Source organism: Mauremys reevesii, linkage group 1 (assembly GCF_016161935.1).
Source record: "Mauremys reevesii isolate NIE-2019 linkage group 1, ASM1616193v1, whole genome shotgun sequence".
Classification (NCBI taxonomy): domain Eukaryota; kingdom Metazoa; phylum Chordata; order Testudines; family Geoemydidae; genus Mauremys; species Mauremys reevesii.
Window position 1 is genome coordinate 294,696,282 of NC_052623.1, and position 19,213 is coordinate 294,715,494.

Below are 19,213 nucleotides of genomic sequence, written 5' to 3' on the forward strand. Positions count from 1 at the left end.
GTCAGCAGCAGAAACAGAGGGGCCAAAAATACCAAAAGAGATGCTATTCTTGTTCTATTTCTGGCCCAACTAGATAGAGGAAATGGTAGAAATTTCACAAGAGAACCCATCCTTATGGGATTTCTAGCTGAGCTGGAAGTTGGTCTGAACTTTGGGGTGCTCATCTGAACCAGTCTGTCACCCTGAGCCTTCTCAATTTCAGCTATTACTACTTGCTGGAACCTGAAATTCAACCTTTTTTTAAAAAAATTGCTTTAATGGGCCCTGATTTGAAGTCCACTGAAGTCAACAGACCTTCCAATGGGCTTTGGATCAGGTCCAAAAAAAGTTATCGACCTTGTCTTTCTAAATACATTGATTTAAGAAAGCTTTGTATTGTCAAGAGTTCAGGCCAGCTACATTAATCTCAATTGTAACTAAATTGCAGCCCTCACATAATAGAGAGATTATGATGTGGAATTATTGTTCTGAGGACACAGTTCCCCCATAGAGGAAATTTAAACAGGTAAAGAGCAGACTATACAATTGGAATGTTTGGGCTACTTATTTCAATTGTTTCTTCATTTACTGAACAATGACACAATACATTTACTCTAAAGGAATGAGGGGGGAAAAGTGATGTTATCTAGTTAACCACCTGACTAATGTTAGGTTCTGTCTATGCCTAAGAAACAGGGGACTTAATTGCTTTGCCTCATTCCATTATTTCACATTTTTTGTATTACTTCTTTGTAGTTTCCCCCCCCTGAAATTAGATGCTTGAGGATGACAAAGAGCATTTTGCATGTACTGAATCCATAATTCAGACTGAAAAGGTTTTTAAATTATAGCATTGCTTTGGCAGAGAATTATTCTCTCTGGCCTAATAGTGGGCAGGAGCCCCAACCTAAAAAATCCATGTCCAGGAAAGTAATAGTAAGAAGGAAACATTCAGTACAGCTGAAGTGCTTGACATGACTTGCAACGCATAGCACACCTTTGTGTCAGGGTGCGATGCTGCACGGGGTCCTCGTTTCCAGCACTGCCTACTGACCGTCTGCCTCGCGCTGGCTCTTCCGTGCCTCAGTCCTCCAGCCAAGTCACATAAAGTTCAAATCCCCTCCAGGGTAACCAAAAGGTCCAAATGAAAATCCAAATATCTGAATAATTCTTCTGCCCTCTTGGGCTACTGAAGTCTTCTGCAGCATGTAGAAACTCTACCTCAGAGCTACTCAACCACAGGACCTACTCTGTGGGTTTGTCTCCATAGGAGAGTCTTCTCTCCTGTATGTATCAGAGGGGTAGCCGTGTTAGTTTGGATCTGTAAAAGCAGCAAAGAGTTCTGTGGCACCTTATAGACTAACAGATGTTTTGGAGCATGAGCTTTCATGGGTGAATACCCACTTCGTCGGATGCATCCGACGAAGTGGGTATTCACTCATGAAAGCTCATGCTCCAAAACGTCTGTTAGTCTATAAGGTGCCACAGGACTCTTTGCTGCTTCTCTCCTGTATGGTCTCTCCCTGGATCTTGTCCCCTTTCCAGGGCCTGCCCCCCACAGGGATCAATTCTATCACTGTGGCTTTCCTCAGTCTACTTGCCCAAACCCCTTCCCATAGAGAGTGGGAACTCCATACCTCCTCTCTTCTGGGCCTTCTCCACTCAGCTGTGTTTAATTAATCCTCTGCAGGATTAACGGGGGTCAGTCACTTTCACTCCATTACATCCAGTTGGTATCACTAATTGCCCCTCCATGGCTAGATCAGGGGCAAGGCTGAGAGTAACTGCTAGGTCAGAAGCCAGCCAACAGTCTGCCACCGTTCTCCATTTGGGCATTGTTCGTTGTTGCTGTCTCTCTTGATCATGAGAGGACTAAAAAACAAACAAACAAAAATCCAAGGGAAAGATCCTCAGCTGGTGCAAATTGTCATCGCTCCATTGACGTCACCGAATCTATGACATTTTATATCCGCTGAAGTTCTGCCATCAAGATGTTAATGTGTTATGGCATCTCAAATGATAGCCATTAAAAGCGCACTTGCTTAACCAACCCCCAACCAAACTCAACAAGTGCTCTTCCAAAGCTTCTCCTTGTCTCTTATTTTTGCTATCGGCATACCGAAACATTTACTCACTGTGATATTTGTATAAATTAGACCATAATCTCCTTGAATTGGGGATGTTGGACCAAAATCAACACAGACACAAGTGAATATGCCTATGTGGCTTATACTAGCCACTAATGAATTTGTCTCCTTGTCTGGCTTTAGATCTGTATATTCTCTATGTTCTCCATTGTAAATTTCTTGAAAAAGTTAAACACTGTTGTTTAGTTGCTTCATAAATGACTATTTGGATCTTTCCTGTTTTTATTTAACACTTCATATAGTGATAAATTAAGGGCATAAGGGATCATCTAATTGGTTCTCAACTTATTTACACAACCTTTGTGTTATGTGGGCTGCATCAAATAGTACCTCTATGGCCCTGAGGATGTCACATCGGCCGCAGCTCTGTGCTGACTGGGCCGCAAGTTGCCTGTAGGACGCAGGTTGAGAACCACTGAATAATCTGCAAAAAGAACAGGAGTACTTGTGGCACCTTAGAGACTAACAAATTTATTTCAGCATGAGCTGGAAGTATGCATACCAACATAATCTGACCTCCTGCATAACCCCAGCACAGAATTTCACCCAGTAATTCCTGCAACAAAACTGCGCCTTAGTCAGATTTTATTTCAGTCAGCTAGTTCTTTAATAGATGCAACATTTCTGGCTTGATCAGACTATTGGTAAATTTAAAATATTTGTAATGTGACTATTTAGCACCCAAAATGATAGGGGTGTCTGAGTACATATGTATATAGTGTGTGTGTATAGATATAATATAAAAGCTAATGAAACACACAAAAGGTAAAAATAGAAAAGATAGAAGATGTCAAAGAAACTAAAATCTTGGTATATTACAGAGTCTGAGAAGTTATTCCAGAAATTTAGAAAATAAAAATGAATAGCTGTATTTAAAAATACCATGTCTAAAGAAGGGTCCCCCATCAACATGGGCCATTATGTTTTTTAAACAAAGTTTAAGTCTTCCATCTTTTCTGCAATCTTACCTGTGGTACATACTGATTTCATTAAAATCCCAATACTCTAGAGTCATGCTTCTAGTGAGAGTCATTGGAAAAAATCTACTCCACCACAGATTTAGTCTGCATGTAAATCCAAGACATTTGCAAACAAAATATTCTCACTGTGTATCAATTCTATGTAGGGATTTCCAGGACTGCCAAGTAATACCATAAATGTCTTTGTTTTCCAGATTGTTGGTTTGGGGTTTTCGATGAGCCTGTACTGTCAGATCCAGAGAAAATGAAACAATGGAAGTGTCAGAACTATGTCCTCAGCCAAATCAAAACTTGTATAGTTAGATAGGTATTTGGCTTGCCACATTTAAATAAATACACACATGTCACAAGCAGCTGTTTTGATAAAAGCAGCAGCCCCGATGAATACAGATTCTTCATGTAAAACGATCTCCTTAAAATTAATGAGATTAATGATGTGAATGTGGATTTTTATTTGCAATAAATGTCTTTACAACTTTGATGAGCTCATTTTGTGTGTAGATTTCTTTGAGTGATGTTGAAATTTTTAATTTATCAGACAATGTGTCTGCACAGTGTTGCACTAATCACAGCAGAGTCCTCTGAAAAATCTGCAAATGACATTGTAATGGTTTGCTGATGCTGAGAATCACATGATTCCAGGAAGTATTGCTTGTGGGGCAGTGTTTCTTTTATAACTAGTATCACAGGTCAATTTGATGCCATGTAAAGTATTATGGAGAAAGTTTTGTCATTTTGGGGATTCTCAATTTTTTCTCAAATAGGAAATATATATCTCCTTAGGGATGTTTAAATTAGCACCTTGGCATGTAACATGGACACTGAGAGGTCTCGGGGCTGCTTTCCAAAATGAGAAGTTGGATTTAGGGACAAGTATTTTCCAAGTCTGCATAAAGAGTGATATCCTGGTGCCTATTAAAATCAATGGCAAAACTTGTATTGACTTCAGGTGGCCAGGATTTCATCTACAGTGTCTAAGCAAGGCAGCTAGTTCTGCAGAAGCAGGTTGGCAAGAGAAAAATGGGAAAAGATAAATTCATTCAGACTGAACACATTACGTGAATATACTTGGCATTAAGTGCCAGTTTTATAAGGGTATTTAGGTACTTAGAGATGCTGATAGGCACCTGGTGGGATTTTAAAAAGCACCTTGAAATTAATGGGAGTGCTAGAGATTGGGCCATAGGCAGTCTGGCCTGCTGGTTAAAGAGAGAGTTTTGCCTACCGGTTAGAGCTGGATCCAGGGTGAGCAGAGTCCAGGAACAAGCCCAGGGTCAAGGCTGGAGGGACAGAAGCCAAATGCCAGAGCTGGAGGGCAATCAGAGTCGTGGATCATCAGCTCTGGAGAGACAGGAACTGAAGGGGAACCAGAGCTGATGCAGGTTAGGAGCAGGGATTGGAAGTCTGCTGCTACAGGGACTGGAATGGCACAATAGACACTGAGCAGGAAGGAAGCTGCTGCTGTGCTTAAAGCCAGCCAGCTGCCCTTCCTACCAGTCAGGTGATGCAATCAGCCAGGTAATGTACTACAGACCAGCTATGCTTGTTGGATTGCCAGAAGACTGACTCTGCTGCAGCCCTAATCCCGACAGCATCCCACCGCTAGAGGCCTTGGGGCCTGGTTTCTTTGGGTAGATGCAGTGAAAAGTGAGCAGGAGGTCAGAGTTATGGATGTGTTCTGTGGGTTCCCACGAGCATTCATCAGGGCCATATCCATTTCAGTCAATTAAGGATTGGCACCTTCCCTGTAGTCAGCGAGCGTCCAGAATTTGCTGAACCACATATTCTTCCTGACCCTGAATGGTTATTGGTAGAGGCAGGGGAGTGGTGCCATGTGGGAAGATATTTTTGGTATGTGACTTTAACAGGGAGATCTGGAATATGGGATGGACCTTAAGAGATTCTGGTAACTGTAGTCTGAAGGTTACTATATTAATCTGTTCTGTAATCTGAAAGGCCCCTATGTACTGGTGGACCAGCTTTGCAGATGGGTGAGTAGATCTAAGGTTCTGGGTGGGCAGCCAGACCGTATCCCCTACTGAGAAGCTAGGGGCTGGCCGACGATGCTGATCAGCATATCATTTGTATGTTGCCTTAGCTTCTTCTAACCAGAGTTTAAATTCTTGGGGTATCTGATGGATGCAAGTGATTAGGTCAGCAACGGTGGTCATTGGAGATGTGGTGGGGAACTTGGGGTGAAAGCAAAGATGGAATCCATAAGTAGCAAAAAAGAGGTGGATGGAGATGTATGTGGCATTATTGTAGGCAAATTCTGTGGGAGGTAAGCAACAGCCAATCATCCTGTTGGTAATTAAGAAAGCTGCATAGGTCCTGCTCCAGAACCTGACTGACTTGTTTTGTCTGGCTATTGGTTTTTGGGTGGTAAGTAGTCGAGAAACAGGTGTTGATTCCCAGAGGGCACAGGAAATTACCACCAGAAATGGGACATGAACTGGCAGGGCTGGCTCTAGACCCCAGCGTGCCAAGCACGCTCTTGGGGCAGCATGCTGCCGGGAGGGCGGCAGGCGGCTCCGGTGGACCTTCCACAGGCATGCCTGCGGAGGGTCCGCTGGTCCCACAGCTCGGGTGGACCTCCCGCAGGCGTGCCTACGGATGCTCCACCGGAGCCGCGGGACCAGCGGACCCTCCGCAGGCACGTCTGCAGGAGGTCCACTGGAGCCGCGGGACCGGCGACCGCCAGAGCGCCCCCCGCGGCGTGCTGCCCTGCTTGGGGCAGCGAAATTCCTAGAGCCGCCCCTGTGAACTGGGATCCCCAGTCAGACTCTATGCTCGTTGGTAACCCCTGGAGGCAATAGATGTTTTCTTCAAAAGGGCAGGCTTGTCTCTTGGGTGATGGGGAGGCCTCAACATGGTATAAATGCACCATTTTAGTAAGAAGGTCCACTACGACTAGAATCATGGTGTGTCCTTGGGAGAATGGCAGTTCCATGATAAAGTCCATGGCTGGGATGGGGTGGGCAAGGGCTGGAGGGGACTCAGTGGTATCATATGGGTCAGGGGGGTCTTCGTCCAGGAATAGAGATTGCGGGATCTCACATAAGCTGCTATGGAAGCGCACAGGGCTGGTCACCAGAAGTGCCTAGACATCAGGTCCTGGGTCTTGAATCATGCAAAGTAGCCTGCCAGAGGAGGGTCATGGCAGATAGTCATAGGATTTGGAGCCTGGTAGTGCCCTCAGGCATGTAGATGCTCCCCTTGCAGTAGAGGATTCCATCATGGAGTGTGAACACCAGGTTCGAATGAACATTGATATCTTCTAGGGCCCAATGGATTTTAATCATGAATGGATCTTTGGGCAGCAGAGACTAGATGGATGGTTATGGACTGTGGTACCAGCAATAAAATTCAAAGGTTTCAGGGTCATGCACAGGATTTCCATACCAGGCTCACAATACTTGTCCTTTTGGGATAATGTATTCACCTTCCCATTCCTTATTCTCGAGTGGCAGTGATCACAAAATTGAAGTGTGTAAAGGAGTCCAGTGGGCCTGCCACTGGTTCAAATGCTGGGCTGTCTTCAGGAGTTCCAGGTTTTTGTGATTGGTAAGAACTTGGACTGGGAATTTAGCACCTTCCAGGAGATGCTGCCACTCCTCAAAAGTCACTCTAATGGCCAATAACTCTTTGTCTAAAATGTCATAATTCTGTTCTAGTGGGATAAGTTTGCACAAATGGAAGGCAAATGGGTGAAGGTGACCATCGGAGTCAGCCAAATGGGAGAAGATTGCTCCCAGCAAAATGTTTGAAGCATCTTCCCCCACTGCAAATGGTCTGGCTGGGTCTGAGTGGATCAATATGGTGGATGACATGAATGTGATAAAATGCATTCTGTGCTTCTGGAGACCAGACAAACAAGGCTGTCTTCTGTAGGACGTCAGTGTTTGGGGCAACCATACTGGAGAGCCCCTTGATAAATCACCCATAGAAGATGGCAAAGCCCAGAAAGCATTGTATTCAATGGAAGTCTTTTGGCGCTGCCCAATCTATGATGGCTGCCACTTCACTTGGGTCCATAGCCAGTCCCTTAGGGGAAATGACTGTGATGATACCTCCCATAAGGCTTTATGGAAATATGCTTAGAATGTGTTTTATGCTACATATGCCATGTAACATATCTACATAAAGGTTATGATCTACTGAATGTATTAATCCTATTTGTATGTATGTATCATTTTTGTATTTGAAGTTATGAATGTTGGCTGTGTACTGGCTTGATTTCTAAATAAACTTATTAGAGCATTTGGTCAGTTCCTGGAGAAAGGAATGTTGAAATTAAGTACCTAATCAAGAAACACTTAAAGGACAATGGATCTTGGAATGCTCCAATCCACTTGAGGACATTCAAGGTAGCATGTAAACAATGGATGCTACCTGTAAAAACTGTGAGTCATGCATGGGCATGTGACTTGCCCACGTGACTCTTAAACTCCATCTTGGAGCTGGACTTTGCATAGGAGTGAGGAGGGGGTCTCCACCCACAATAGAAAGTCTATTTAAACCCCTGGGAGACACCTCCATTTTGGCTTCAGCTGGCTAAAGAGACAGCCTCTCCACCCTCACCCTCGCCCCCCCCCAGGATACGTGAAAGAAACTGGAACAAAGGACAGTGTGCAAGGGGGTGAGTGATTGCTGGACCCAGGCTAAAAGGAGATTAGTCTGTAAAAGGGAGCATTCTGGAACTGGTGAGGATCTTATCTGTATTCAGTTTGATTAGACATAGATTTGCACATTTTATTATTTTGCTTGGTGACTTACTTTGTTCTGTCTGTTACTACTTGGAATCACTTAAATCCTAGTTTCTATATTTAATAAAATCACTTTTTACTTATTAATTAACTCAGAGTATGTATTAATACCCGGGGGAGCAAACAACTGTGCATCTCTCTCTATCAGTGTTATAGGGGGTGAACAATTTATGAATTTACCCTGTATAAGCTTTACAGGGTAAAATGGATTTATTTGGGTTTAAATCCATTGGGAGTTGGGCACCTGAGTGTTAAAGACAGGAACACTTCTGTTAGCTGCTTTCAGGTAAACCTGGAGCTTTGGGGCAAGTAATTCAGACCTGGGTCTTTGCTGGAGCAGACAGGAGTGTCTGGCTCAGCAAGACAGGATGCTGGGGCCCGGAGCTGGCAGGGAAGGCAGGGGTAGAAGTAGTCTTGGCACATCAGGTGGCAGCTCCCAAGGGGGGTTCTGTGAGCCAACCCGTCACAATGACATAGCCAAGAAAATCCACTGTGTCCTAGGCTGAACTGGCATTTCTCTGGCTTGGCATACAAGTAGTTCATGCGAAGTCTTTCCAAGATGCTACATGGAATCTATAACCTGGTACATGTGTGAGAGGGAGACCCTTCCGCACTCAGTTTGGCCATTTCAAATACATCTTTATGTCAGTCAGCCTGTGCAATGCCCCATTGACCTTCCAGCATTTTATTAATGGCATCTTCCAGGAAATGCTGGATCAGTTCATCATTATTTGTTTTTGGAGAAGCAGGTACATTATGACCAGACAGCAAATGTGAAAAATCAGGACAGGGGGTGGAGGGTAATAGGAGTCTATATAAGAAAAAGACCCAAAAATTGGGACTGTTCCTATAAGATCAGGACATCTGGTCACCTTATGCTTCATACTTGCTGGTCTATGAGTCTTGAGGAAGTGGCAATTGGAGGTGTGTTGGATGCTGGTTTGTGATTGCTGCTGTCCTGACACTGGCATGAGGGAGCCAAGAATTTATAAAGGAGGGAGCAGACTGGTCCAGCACAGGTTCCTTTATCAAGGCTGTGGCCTAATGGCTTCCTTACCCAAACACCAGCCCAGCCTTTTCCGGACATAATGCTGTGAAGTGTCCAGGTCCCCAACAATATAAGCACAGCGCTGATGCTTAGCTTCTGTGGTTTTCTGCTTCTGGTAGATGCCGGCTGACCTGGTCATATTGCCTGGGTTCCAGGTCCTCAAGTGAACTGCGGAGGTGAAGAGTCACAGTCCAGGGTGTTGGCAGGTTTCAGAGTGCTGAGCCATGCTCATGGCACTGCTCAGTCAGGGGGTATCAATTTGAATGAACAAATCAATTAGGTCATCCAGATTGGATGGAGGTTCAGCTTGTGCCAACTCCTCTTTAGTGTCTTCATTGAATTCTAGCTGGATAAGGTGACACTGTGCCGCCTTGTTCCATTCAGTGTCCACAGACAGAAGGCGGAATTTGGCTGTGTATTGGGCCAGAGTTCGACATCCCTGTCATAGTGCCTGAAGTGTGGTCTTGACAGTTCAGGCACAGTGAGGGTCAGCAAAGATCACAGACATTGCTCAAATAGACTCCTCCAACTGGCCTAGGAGGGGGCTGGACTGTACCAAGAGGGGAGATGCCCAAGCCAAGGCTTCCCCAGTCAATAAATTAACAATAAGCCCAACCCGAGCCTGGTCAGTAGGGAACTAGTTGGGACATAACAAGAACAGGAGCTAGCACTGGTTCAGGAAACCTCTGACTGTTTTATTTTGGTCTGGGAAATTAGTGCTCCAGCCCACAACACCATTAGAGATAATTCATTCTTTTATAGTCCTTGCCACATGTTGTAGCCTATACAGATAAAATGTAGTTTGCTGATATAAGAAAATAACTACAAGCCACATGCAAAATAACATATGTATCAATCTCAGCAAGAGGACAGTCTTATGGATACATTCTTAAGTCTTTGAAAAGATTAGTTGCTGCATATCAGTAGTTAAAGATAAATCATACAAACCTGACAGATTTTGTATAGTAACTTGGTGGCCAGCTCAAGCTGAGGCCCTAGGCATAAGTGAAGTTAGGGCCAAGTACATGTTCACTTTTTCCATACTAGCCTGCTCTTGATCATACTTATCAGCTGTATCATAGCACTGTCTTCTGCAGTTTGAAAAACAAACTTTCAAGCGCATAGACATTTTGATATTCCCAGGGAACCATTCTTGCATCAGAATAAGAATACACCCTTTACACTCTTTGGATGAAATTCTTGCCCAATTGAAGTCAATTGTTGACTTAATGGGGCCAGGATTTCACCCTTGGAGACAAAAATAATGGTAACACTGTGTTCAGGGCTAAGGTGAACATCTTCTATTGATTCATGGGAGCTGGCCAAAATTCCTTTCAGGCTATGATGAATATTTACTCATATAATTCATCTGTTGTGATTATATGTTGCTATGATTCTTAATTGGGATGAATCCCCAGATAGCTTTCAATGGATTGTCCATCTGTAGACAAAATGTTAGTGTGATCATCTTTAAAGGCTTGCCAGTTGCCTTTGACCTAAATACTACTACTTCAGTATTTGTAATGCTCCTTATAGCATATATGGGGACGGCTGCAGATACTACTAGGCAGTATCATCTATTTATCAAAGGTGAAACTAGCCAGACATTAAGTGTGACCACTGTAGCATGTGAGAAACAAACAGATCATAGAATCATAGACTACCAGGGTTGGAAGGGACGTCAGGAGGTCAACTAGTCCAAACCCCTGCTCAAAACAGGACCAATCCCCAACTAAATCATCCCAGCCAGGGCTTTGTCAAGCCTGACCTTAAAAACCTCTAAGGAAGGAGATTCCACCACCTTCCTAGGTAACCCATTCCAGTGCTTCACCCACCTCCTAGTGAAAAAGTTTTTCCTAATATTCAACCTAAACCTCTCCCGCTGCAAGTTGAGACCATTACTCCTTGTTCTGTCATCTGCTACCACTGAGAACAGTCTAGATCCATCCTCTTTGGAACCTCCTTTCTGATAGTTGAAAGCAGCTATCAAATCTCCCTTCATTATTCTCTTCTGCAGACTAAATAATCCCAGTTCCCTCAGCCTCTCCTCATGAGTCATGTGCTCCAGCCCCCTAATCATTTTCGTTGCCCTCCACTGGACTCTTTCAGTATATGACTGAAGGCACTGAAGTCAATAATAATAGAAAGGTAAGTGAGTAGCTGGACAAGACCATTTCTCAGAGAGACAAGGTGGGTGAGGTAATGTCTTTTATATTATGTCACCCACAATGCCTCTCATATATCCTGGGACCAACATGGCTACAACACTACAAAAGACCCTGTATATAATACCCTACATGGGGACTCATTAATCCCAGAGTTTGAGGCAAATGTCCCTTTTGCCCAGTATTAATTCAGCCCATTAATATAGATGCGCCTCTGACTAGACAGACTGCTTTGATTACATTGTCCATTCTGCAACGTCCCTGGCAGAGCCACTATGTTGTACCAGAGATTTCAGCATCAGCAAAGCAACTCATTTAAATTTCTGCATTAGCAATTAACTCAGTTTTTAAAGCAACCAGAGACCAATTGCTGAGACCACATCCGCTGCTTAATCTTAATGTCTGGAATATCTGAAAATGGAATTTGACAGTAAACCCTCAATGGAACAATAAATCGATGCGATCTTTTGAATAGCAATTACCGGTATATTCAAGGTCATGGTGAACTCTTATGTTGCCCAATACAGTCAAATAGACAGAAGAAAGGTATGAGGCCAAGAACTGAGCCCTTTGGAATAGCAGAAAACATACCTGCAAATCATAATTTTTCAGTTTATAAGGAAAGGAATGGTAAGAGGAAAGACAACAAATCCCTGCCTTTGCCAGGGGAAATAAGTCACAACTAATAGCCATGTCTGTTTAATATAAACTGGTCATTTATCATATCAAAGCCAAAAGAAATATCTAATTGCCACAAACATGATGTTGAGTATGGGTCAGACTATGGCCAAAGCATAATTTGTTACACTAGTTAAAGGGATTCTAGCAGAATATACTGTTCTCATAAGGGATTAACATTTTTTGGGGGGGGAAATACCAAACAAGAAAAAGAAAAGGTTTATAGTTCATGGTAAAATCTGACACAGAAAAGCCTTGTCAGGAATGTTATAAACAAGCAAAGGATAATTAATATGTCCATGACTGGAAAGCCAATCAACTGGCAAGAAAGAATGTAACAACAACGCGACATAAATGCTGACTGTGGAAAAGAAAGGAAAGAAAAATCGGGTAACCAAAAAAGGTCAAGTCCATTTAAAAAAAAAGTCAAGATATGGGGACCACATCCTCAGCCTTGCCAGCGTTCATCTCAATGTGCAGAAAAGTGGGCTTTAAGCTGCCTTTCTGTTTCTGTGGTCCCTAGAGATGTTTGGCACCAGTTCAACCCGCAGCCTGAAGGCTGTCCCAGATTCCACTGGCAGCTGGGGATCACAGCAGCACTCCAGTCTTACCCCAACATCACCCTTACACCAGGAGTTGAGAGGGAGGGGGTTATAGAGTCAGCTGTGCCAACTGTACACCATGCTCAGAGATACCAGGGGAATCCCCAGGTAGCTGGAACCACTGAGTTTCCGCTGGAAGGGGGACTGAGGATCTGGAACCACTATTTAAAAATGGGATTGAATGAGGAAGCAGACTTTATTTTTAAATTAATATGGAGGATTAGCAGTTTCTGAAATAGGATTGAAACCACAAAATTAAAAGCCAGATCCTTGGCTCTGCTTAGGTCCCTTCATGCCACTAAACCTATCCTAAATGTGCAGCCAAGGATTTTCTGGCATGGAGGAAAACTCAGCTGATATAAAGCTAGTGTAGGCTGGATTTCAAACATTCCCAAAGGCTTGGGGGCTGTTTAAATTTGAGTTTTTGGTTCAACCAGTTCTAGAGAAAGTTCGAAACCTTCCCCTGCAAAAGTTCAGATTCAGAAATCCACCTTGGATCAATTTCTACCTTTGATTTCTTTGGGACTTGGAGGCACTCAGAGATTTGCAGGATTGAACCTTCTATTTGCTCTTGGAAATTGTATACGAAGGGGAAAATCATGCCCTCAGATCCGGTGCAGACCTCTTCCTCTGGCACAGAGTGGAGACTCAGCCTCCTCCACAAAAGTAGCCTCTGCTCACTTTCCCTGGAGTCTGTGAAGGCCTCTTGACTTGTTCAAAATCTATGCAAGGAGGAGCAGGGAGTGAGCAGGGTGGAATAGGAGGGAAGAGGTGACACTTGGGTATGGGGAAGGGATGTATATTTTCCCAACCATAACTGCCTGGAGGTCACCTGGAGAAGGTAATAACCTGTAAAGCATATTTCACCTCAGGTGCTCCAGGTTCTTCACCCATGCTAATAAATGAAACCTTCCCACACCTACGGGAGGTAGGGAAGGATTGGTAGATCCTTTTTTCAGATGTGGAAACTGAAGTTAAAAGAGGTAATTAACCTACTAGCCCAAGGTTTTGCAGGAAATCAACAGCAAAGCTAGGAACAGAACCCAGGAGGCCGAATCCTGGACCCAGTGACTTCAATGGAGCCAGGATTTCAACCAACAGTTCTGCTGCTCAGGACCCTGTTTAACTAATTAAGTAACTTAATAAACTAACTCTTTCTCTCTCTCCTCCCCTATCCGCCCCTTTTAATATATTTCCACACTTCCTTTCCAGGAAGTAAATCTCAAACTTAAATCCCATGATTTCATGATGTATAATAAGGGTAATTATCGAAGTGATTTTCAAAGAATGCCATTAAAGGATTGCATATAAATCATCATTGATTGTTGTTAATATATATAATAGTTTAACAGGTTTTCTATTTAATAAGTGTAATAGTTTCCATTATCCATAGGCTTGTTCACTCTGTGGTTGTCTGGGGCCTGGTAACTGAATGGTTTGTCAGCTAAGAGAGATCCAGGCTGAATCTGTAAATATTGACTTTGTTGTTTCAATGTGTTTTCTTGGCAAAGGTTTTCCATGCATCATACTCCTTTACTGTAAGATAGGTGTTCCTAACGGTCCCTGTTTCATTATAATCATGAATTGCAGCATGGGCTAAATTCTGAAACATCAAAGCCATCAACATTCAACTTATTGGTATGAATTTCTCCATTCCTAAAGCTAAGATAAGTCCAGGAAAAAAAATCTTCTGTAGATTTAATTCTACAGTTGAATAAACAATGTACTGAATGTATTGAATGAACATCACTTTTTGGCCTATTTGCGAATTGTCTGCAAGCAGTTTGCTGTTTGTTGTTTTAAAATATTTGTCAAATAATTTCTTTAGCTAATTCTTGGTCTGAAGATTGTTTGCTAGTGATTTGTTATGTGTAGTGAAGATCTGAAATTCGCGCTGTTTTGACTGTTCACCTGCGTCACATTGTTTATTTCTGCTGCCAGACTGGATTAGGTTTCCCATGCGCATGCCTCTGTTTACAAGTTCAATATTCATTTTTTGTCAATATTCTGTAGTATCTGCTTAAGTTTCACTGTTTCTATAAATGTATCTGCCAGGAGACTTGTTCACTAGAATAGTCACAGAAAGTGATTATAAAAGCAGAGCACATATGAGTGAAGCACAACTTACACTCTCCTATCAAATAGGAAATGAATTGCAACCACTTTCCCCGCCACTGAAATGAGGAGCTGTTTAGACATCATGTTGATATGTGTCTTTGATATACCATAGACAGACAGACAAAGAGATTGATGGATTAGACCAAACAACAACACTTCAGAATAGGGAGTGAATATGAATGTCATATCTAATTGCAATTACAAGGGCAAGAATGTAAGTTACTTGAGCTGGAATGTGTCCAGGCAGCAAGATGGAGGATTCAAGACCCAATCTGATGGGAAGTGCTATGGGCCTTGCATGTTGGACAAGGATTTGAATGTTTGTCAGCTGAAACGAGAGATTGCAAATAGTTTCACATTGACAATTACAGTACAACAGTGTGCACCGTCTAGGAAATGAGAGCTGTACTATGGTGGTTACATTTTAATCGTTTGAAATATATCCCTCAGTCAAGGGGTATTTCCCATGTTAAAGACAGGAAATTTTCTCTTGGCTATAAACCTTTTTAAGTGTGACCCCCATACAGAGGGTTCAGATATATTTCTGACACGTTTAGTACAATGGCACAAATTATCACAGTGCATCACCTGCTCCTCATGCCTTACTGCAGTGTTCACCTCTCATTCCACACATGGAACTCCTGCTGATGCCTATGGGAGGTTAGCCACTGCTGTCCTTGTTTGCACTCAGTGCAATGTCTCAGCCAGTGAGACAAATGAGACCTACAAATAGACATACAGAGGCTTACATTTGTTAAATTGCTGCAACATAAGTTGTTAAATGTATATGTGAAATACAACATATCAGAAAAACCTTTACTCATAACTTTAATATAGTGCATATGCTATACAGATATGCAGAGGAGTTACAAAATTGTGGACAAAAGATTTCACAAGCACTTTCTCAGAGTCAAAATTGGCTCTTTTTCAACTGTTCTTGAAAGGCCAGTTTTTGGATGGAAGTTGATTTTAATAATGATTGCTCTAGCTGTAATAACCACAACAATGTTATGGGAAGGAAACGCTTGCCATGGATTTCATGCTGGTATGGAGAACTTTGTGATCAGGTGGAATGTATTTTATATTTTCCAGGAGGGATGTTTGACTTGTTTTTGGTCATATGGCAGCCATTCATGGGTTTTAAAACAATAGGTGATATAAGCTTTCTATGATTATAAATCTGCTGTTTTCATTTATTTTTTAGTCAGTGATGGATATTGCTGTAACTTGCACTGGAAAATAATTGTACTCAAGAGCCAATGGCCATGTAGGCAGAAACCAAAAGTATTTATAGAGCTTTTTAACCAAAATAGAATTTTAAACACTTTCTCAAGATGTTCAAACTACCACGGTGAAAGTTTGTTAGATCTTTCACTAGGGAAAATGGTTCATGTTCTACACTATGTGATTATTGATTTCACAAATGTGTTAGTGCATCAAATATTATAGTACATTTTGCTGTATATTGTTAAATAGCTTCGTTGTTCCATTCTGGACTTCAGTCAAACCACACACATTTATACTAGATGAGAATCTGGCCTCTGCTATCCAGAAGGGAATTTTTCTCCTTCTGTCTATTAACTCTTCTTCTTCTTCTTCTTCTTCTTCTTCTAGCATTTAACCCTTTATATGGGTCATCTCATTGAGTCCTTCTTCTCCATTCTAGTCTGTCTTGAAGCAGTCCCTTGGATATGCCACAACTAATCAGATCCTTTTGTATGACCTACAAACCATCCACCTAGTTATGACTCTTACAACCCTTCTCTTACCCTTGACTTATAAGTTTACCTCCCTCTTTCCTATATATCCTTCCAATCTTCTTTTCACATGAACAAACCATCTAAGACTGCCTCAACCTTTTTCTAATCGGTACCATCTTCATTTAATGTGTTCTGAACATGGCCCAAACTTGTAACTCCAGTCATCCATCTTAACATTTTCATTTCCACTGTATTCAAGATCTGCTCCTATTGCTTCCTCAGTGCCCTAAATTTGAGCCATACCAAAGCACAAGACTGATTACAGTCTTATAGATCCTTACAATTTGATAGGCATTCTCCTATCACAAATCACACCATTCACTTCTCTCCATTTAGTTCACGCCTTCCTGTTCTGGTTATAAATTCATCATTGAGTTCACCTAGGTGCTTGAACGTCTGAACCGACCTTCTGTTTATGAAGTACCTGGATTTTTCGATCAGCCAGTCAGTCTATTTGTTCTTGTTATAAAGGGATCATTGTGCAGAAAAGTTAGAGGAAATCTGAAAAGTTAACTTGTCCTGGCAATAAAACTACTGTGCCAAATTCTGCTTAGTTACACCAAAGTAAATCCAGAGCATGTCCCCTTCCATAAGAGATTCTCTGTTTTCTTATTAACAGTATACTGTTCCCCAATTTGTTCCCCAAGGTGCATGGTTTAAAAATTGGCATTCATAGCAAATAAGGGTATTTGTCTTAAATAGTTCCATAAAATGGAACAGAGTTTTAAAAAAATCATATGTAATTTACATGGATTTTAGTATTGATTCTTTGCCTTTATTTAGGATGACTGCAGAGATTTACAGTTGTTGCATGTCAGTAGAGCTGCATTTCTTTGCTTGGAAGCTCTGTGTGAGGGAAAAGCTTCTTTTATGACTTCTTAATTAAAATGAAGGGGTGGATCTGCAAAAGATAAAGGGCTGTGACAGTGAACTCTGTGAACAGGGGACAGGAAGCCGCAACCATGAGAGTTCCTAAAGAACTTTTGAGAGTCAGAAGCACCCAGAACTTGATAAATTCCAAGAAGTGAAGAAAGATACAGTACTTATGGCCCTGTCAGGGAGCCAGCTGCAGAAGGGGCAATCTCTTAGCAACACACTGGACACAGCTGATCCTAATAGGGGCTGCCTGATTGACAGCACTTTCTGATTTGTGGAGGGGCAGAGCTAGCTAGTCTTTGATCCAGCAACAGCCAGCATTTGCTGGCTGCTCAATGCATTCTCTGCCCACAACTGCCCCCCCCACCCGACTTGTGCCTACTTCAGCCCCTCCCCTTCTCCATCCTTGACACCCCGGGCTCTGACCCCTAGCTCTACTTCCTGACCAAATCTCTGGCTCATCCACTGACTTTGGCATTTGGCTTCTTATCCCTGGTTCTGTCCATCAGCTCTGCTCTCAGTGACGCCCCCAGTTGTCCCATGGCTCTGATCGTTGATTACAGCTCAGCTCTGCTTTAACCTACAGGCCTGGCTACCCCCATGGCTCTGGCCATTAGGCCTGACTGCCCACATCTTAGTTGTGTCCTTAACAGGCCCTGATTCAACAGTGTACTTAATCATGTGCCTAGTTTTAGCCACATAAGAAGCCCCATAGACTTCATTGGGATTGCTCATATACACAAAGTGAAGCATATTCTTAAGAATTTGTAAAATCGGGGCATATGTTGAGCAGCAACTACTAACATGTAGCTTTTTTGTGGCAAGTAGTATTATAGTATATGTGGACCAAATTTGAAGTAGATCCCATGCATGGAAACAGGATTTTATAATCTCTTACTAATTTGTTATTTTGATTATTCCATATATTTTTACAATCGTTAGGGAACAAAGTTAAAATTTGACATTGAAAGCCAGGTGGGGTGATAGTGGGTGATGTAAGATTACAGAAGAGCAAGGAACTAGTTACATCTCTTAACTCTTCAGTTCCAGACTTTTTAACCAGGCGTTTTTTTAAAAGGTGTTGAGTTTTTGTAAAGAACGTCATTTTGAGGGGTGTTAGCTGGACTCTATAGAAACACTTTTAACATTTATGCTTTTTTAACAAAGTTTTGTTTGGAAATGTATCTGCTTTTCTAATGAGTGCTTAAAAGTTTAAATTGGTTGGCATATAAGGTACATAATGATGGCAGTGGGGTCGAGGTGCAGGCATAGTCTGATGGAGCTTATGACTATGTACATCCCTATAGAAGTAACTGGACACAGTTCTTTAGCTGGTTCTGTGTCATGGTACTGTACAATGGTATAATTTCTTTTGCAGCTGATTTAGACTAGGATGTTACTGGCCATGAATATTATAAATGAGAAATAAATATATTTAAGAACAGCGGTCTGCAATGAGTCATCTCTGAGCCTGATGAGTACTCTTTGAGCCTGCTTACCTGAGGCCTTGACCTCAATCAACCAAGGCTCAGCTAATCCACAGGTGAAGGTCTAACCAGGTGACTGAAAGGCCAGGGGTATAGGCTTCCAATGAGAGTAGCCATGCCAGTTTCTGACACGGCCCCGCTAAAGATCTCTGAGGCAAGTCCCTATTAACTTCATGCCATTCTATGGAACAGGCATTCGCTGGCACGCTATCAAGTAAAAACCTCTCTTTAACCCACAGTAAGATATTGGGCCAGATCCTCAGCTGGTTTAAATCCACATAGCTCCATTGATATTGACATAGCTCCACTGAGATCAATGGAGCTATTGGCCGATCACACCAGCTGAGAAGCTGGCTCATTGGCTTTTATCTCTTAGTTACTGATTTGCCTGACAAGTCTGTTAGGAAGGAAACTGTCTGCAATTTAATTTGTTTCCAAAATTTCATGCAGATTTTTTTTCCACGTAGCTTTGCACATCCTTAATTTTGCTTTCATGAAAGATGGCTGTTTTTCACAAAATGCATGTAAAGCTGTGATTGTTCATAATTTTAAGGCACAGTCCCAGTATTTTCAATAACAGGCCCATTTCTTTAAAAAAATACACAAG

General features: G+C 42.2%; 1 protein-coding gene across 3 annotated transcripts in view; it reads left to right on the forward strand.

Moving 5' to 3' along the window:
- The window catches only part of TSPAN8 (tetraspanin 8), a 133,139-nt gene extending 129,659 nt beyond the window's left edge, over positions 1-3,480 (forward strand). For all 3 annotated transcript variants that reach the window (XM_039500122.1, XM_039500130.1, XM_039500115.1), the window contains one exon: positions 3,301-3,480. In XM_039500122.1, the coding sequence (XP_039356056.1) occupies positions 3,301-3,354 (54 nt within the window). In that variant the 3' untranslated portion in view covers positions 3,355-3,480. The remainder of the gene's footprint in view (positions 1-3,300) is intronic.
- Positions 3,481-19,213: the final 15,733 nt, after the last annotated feature.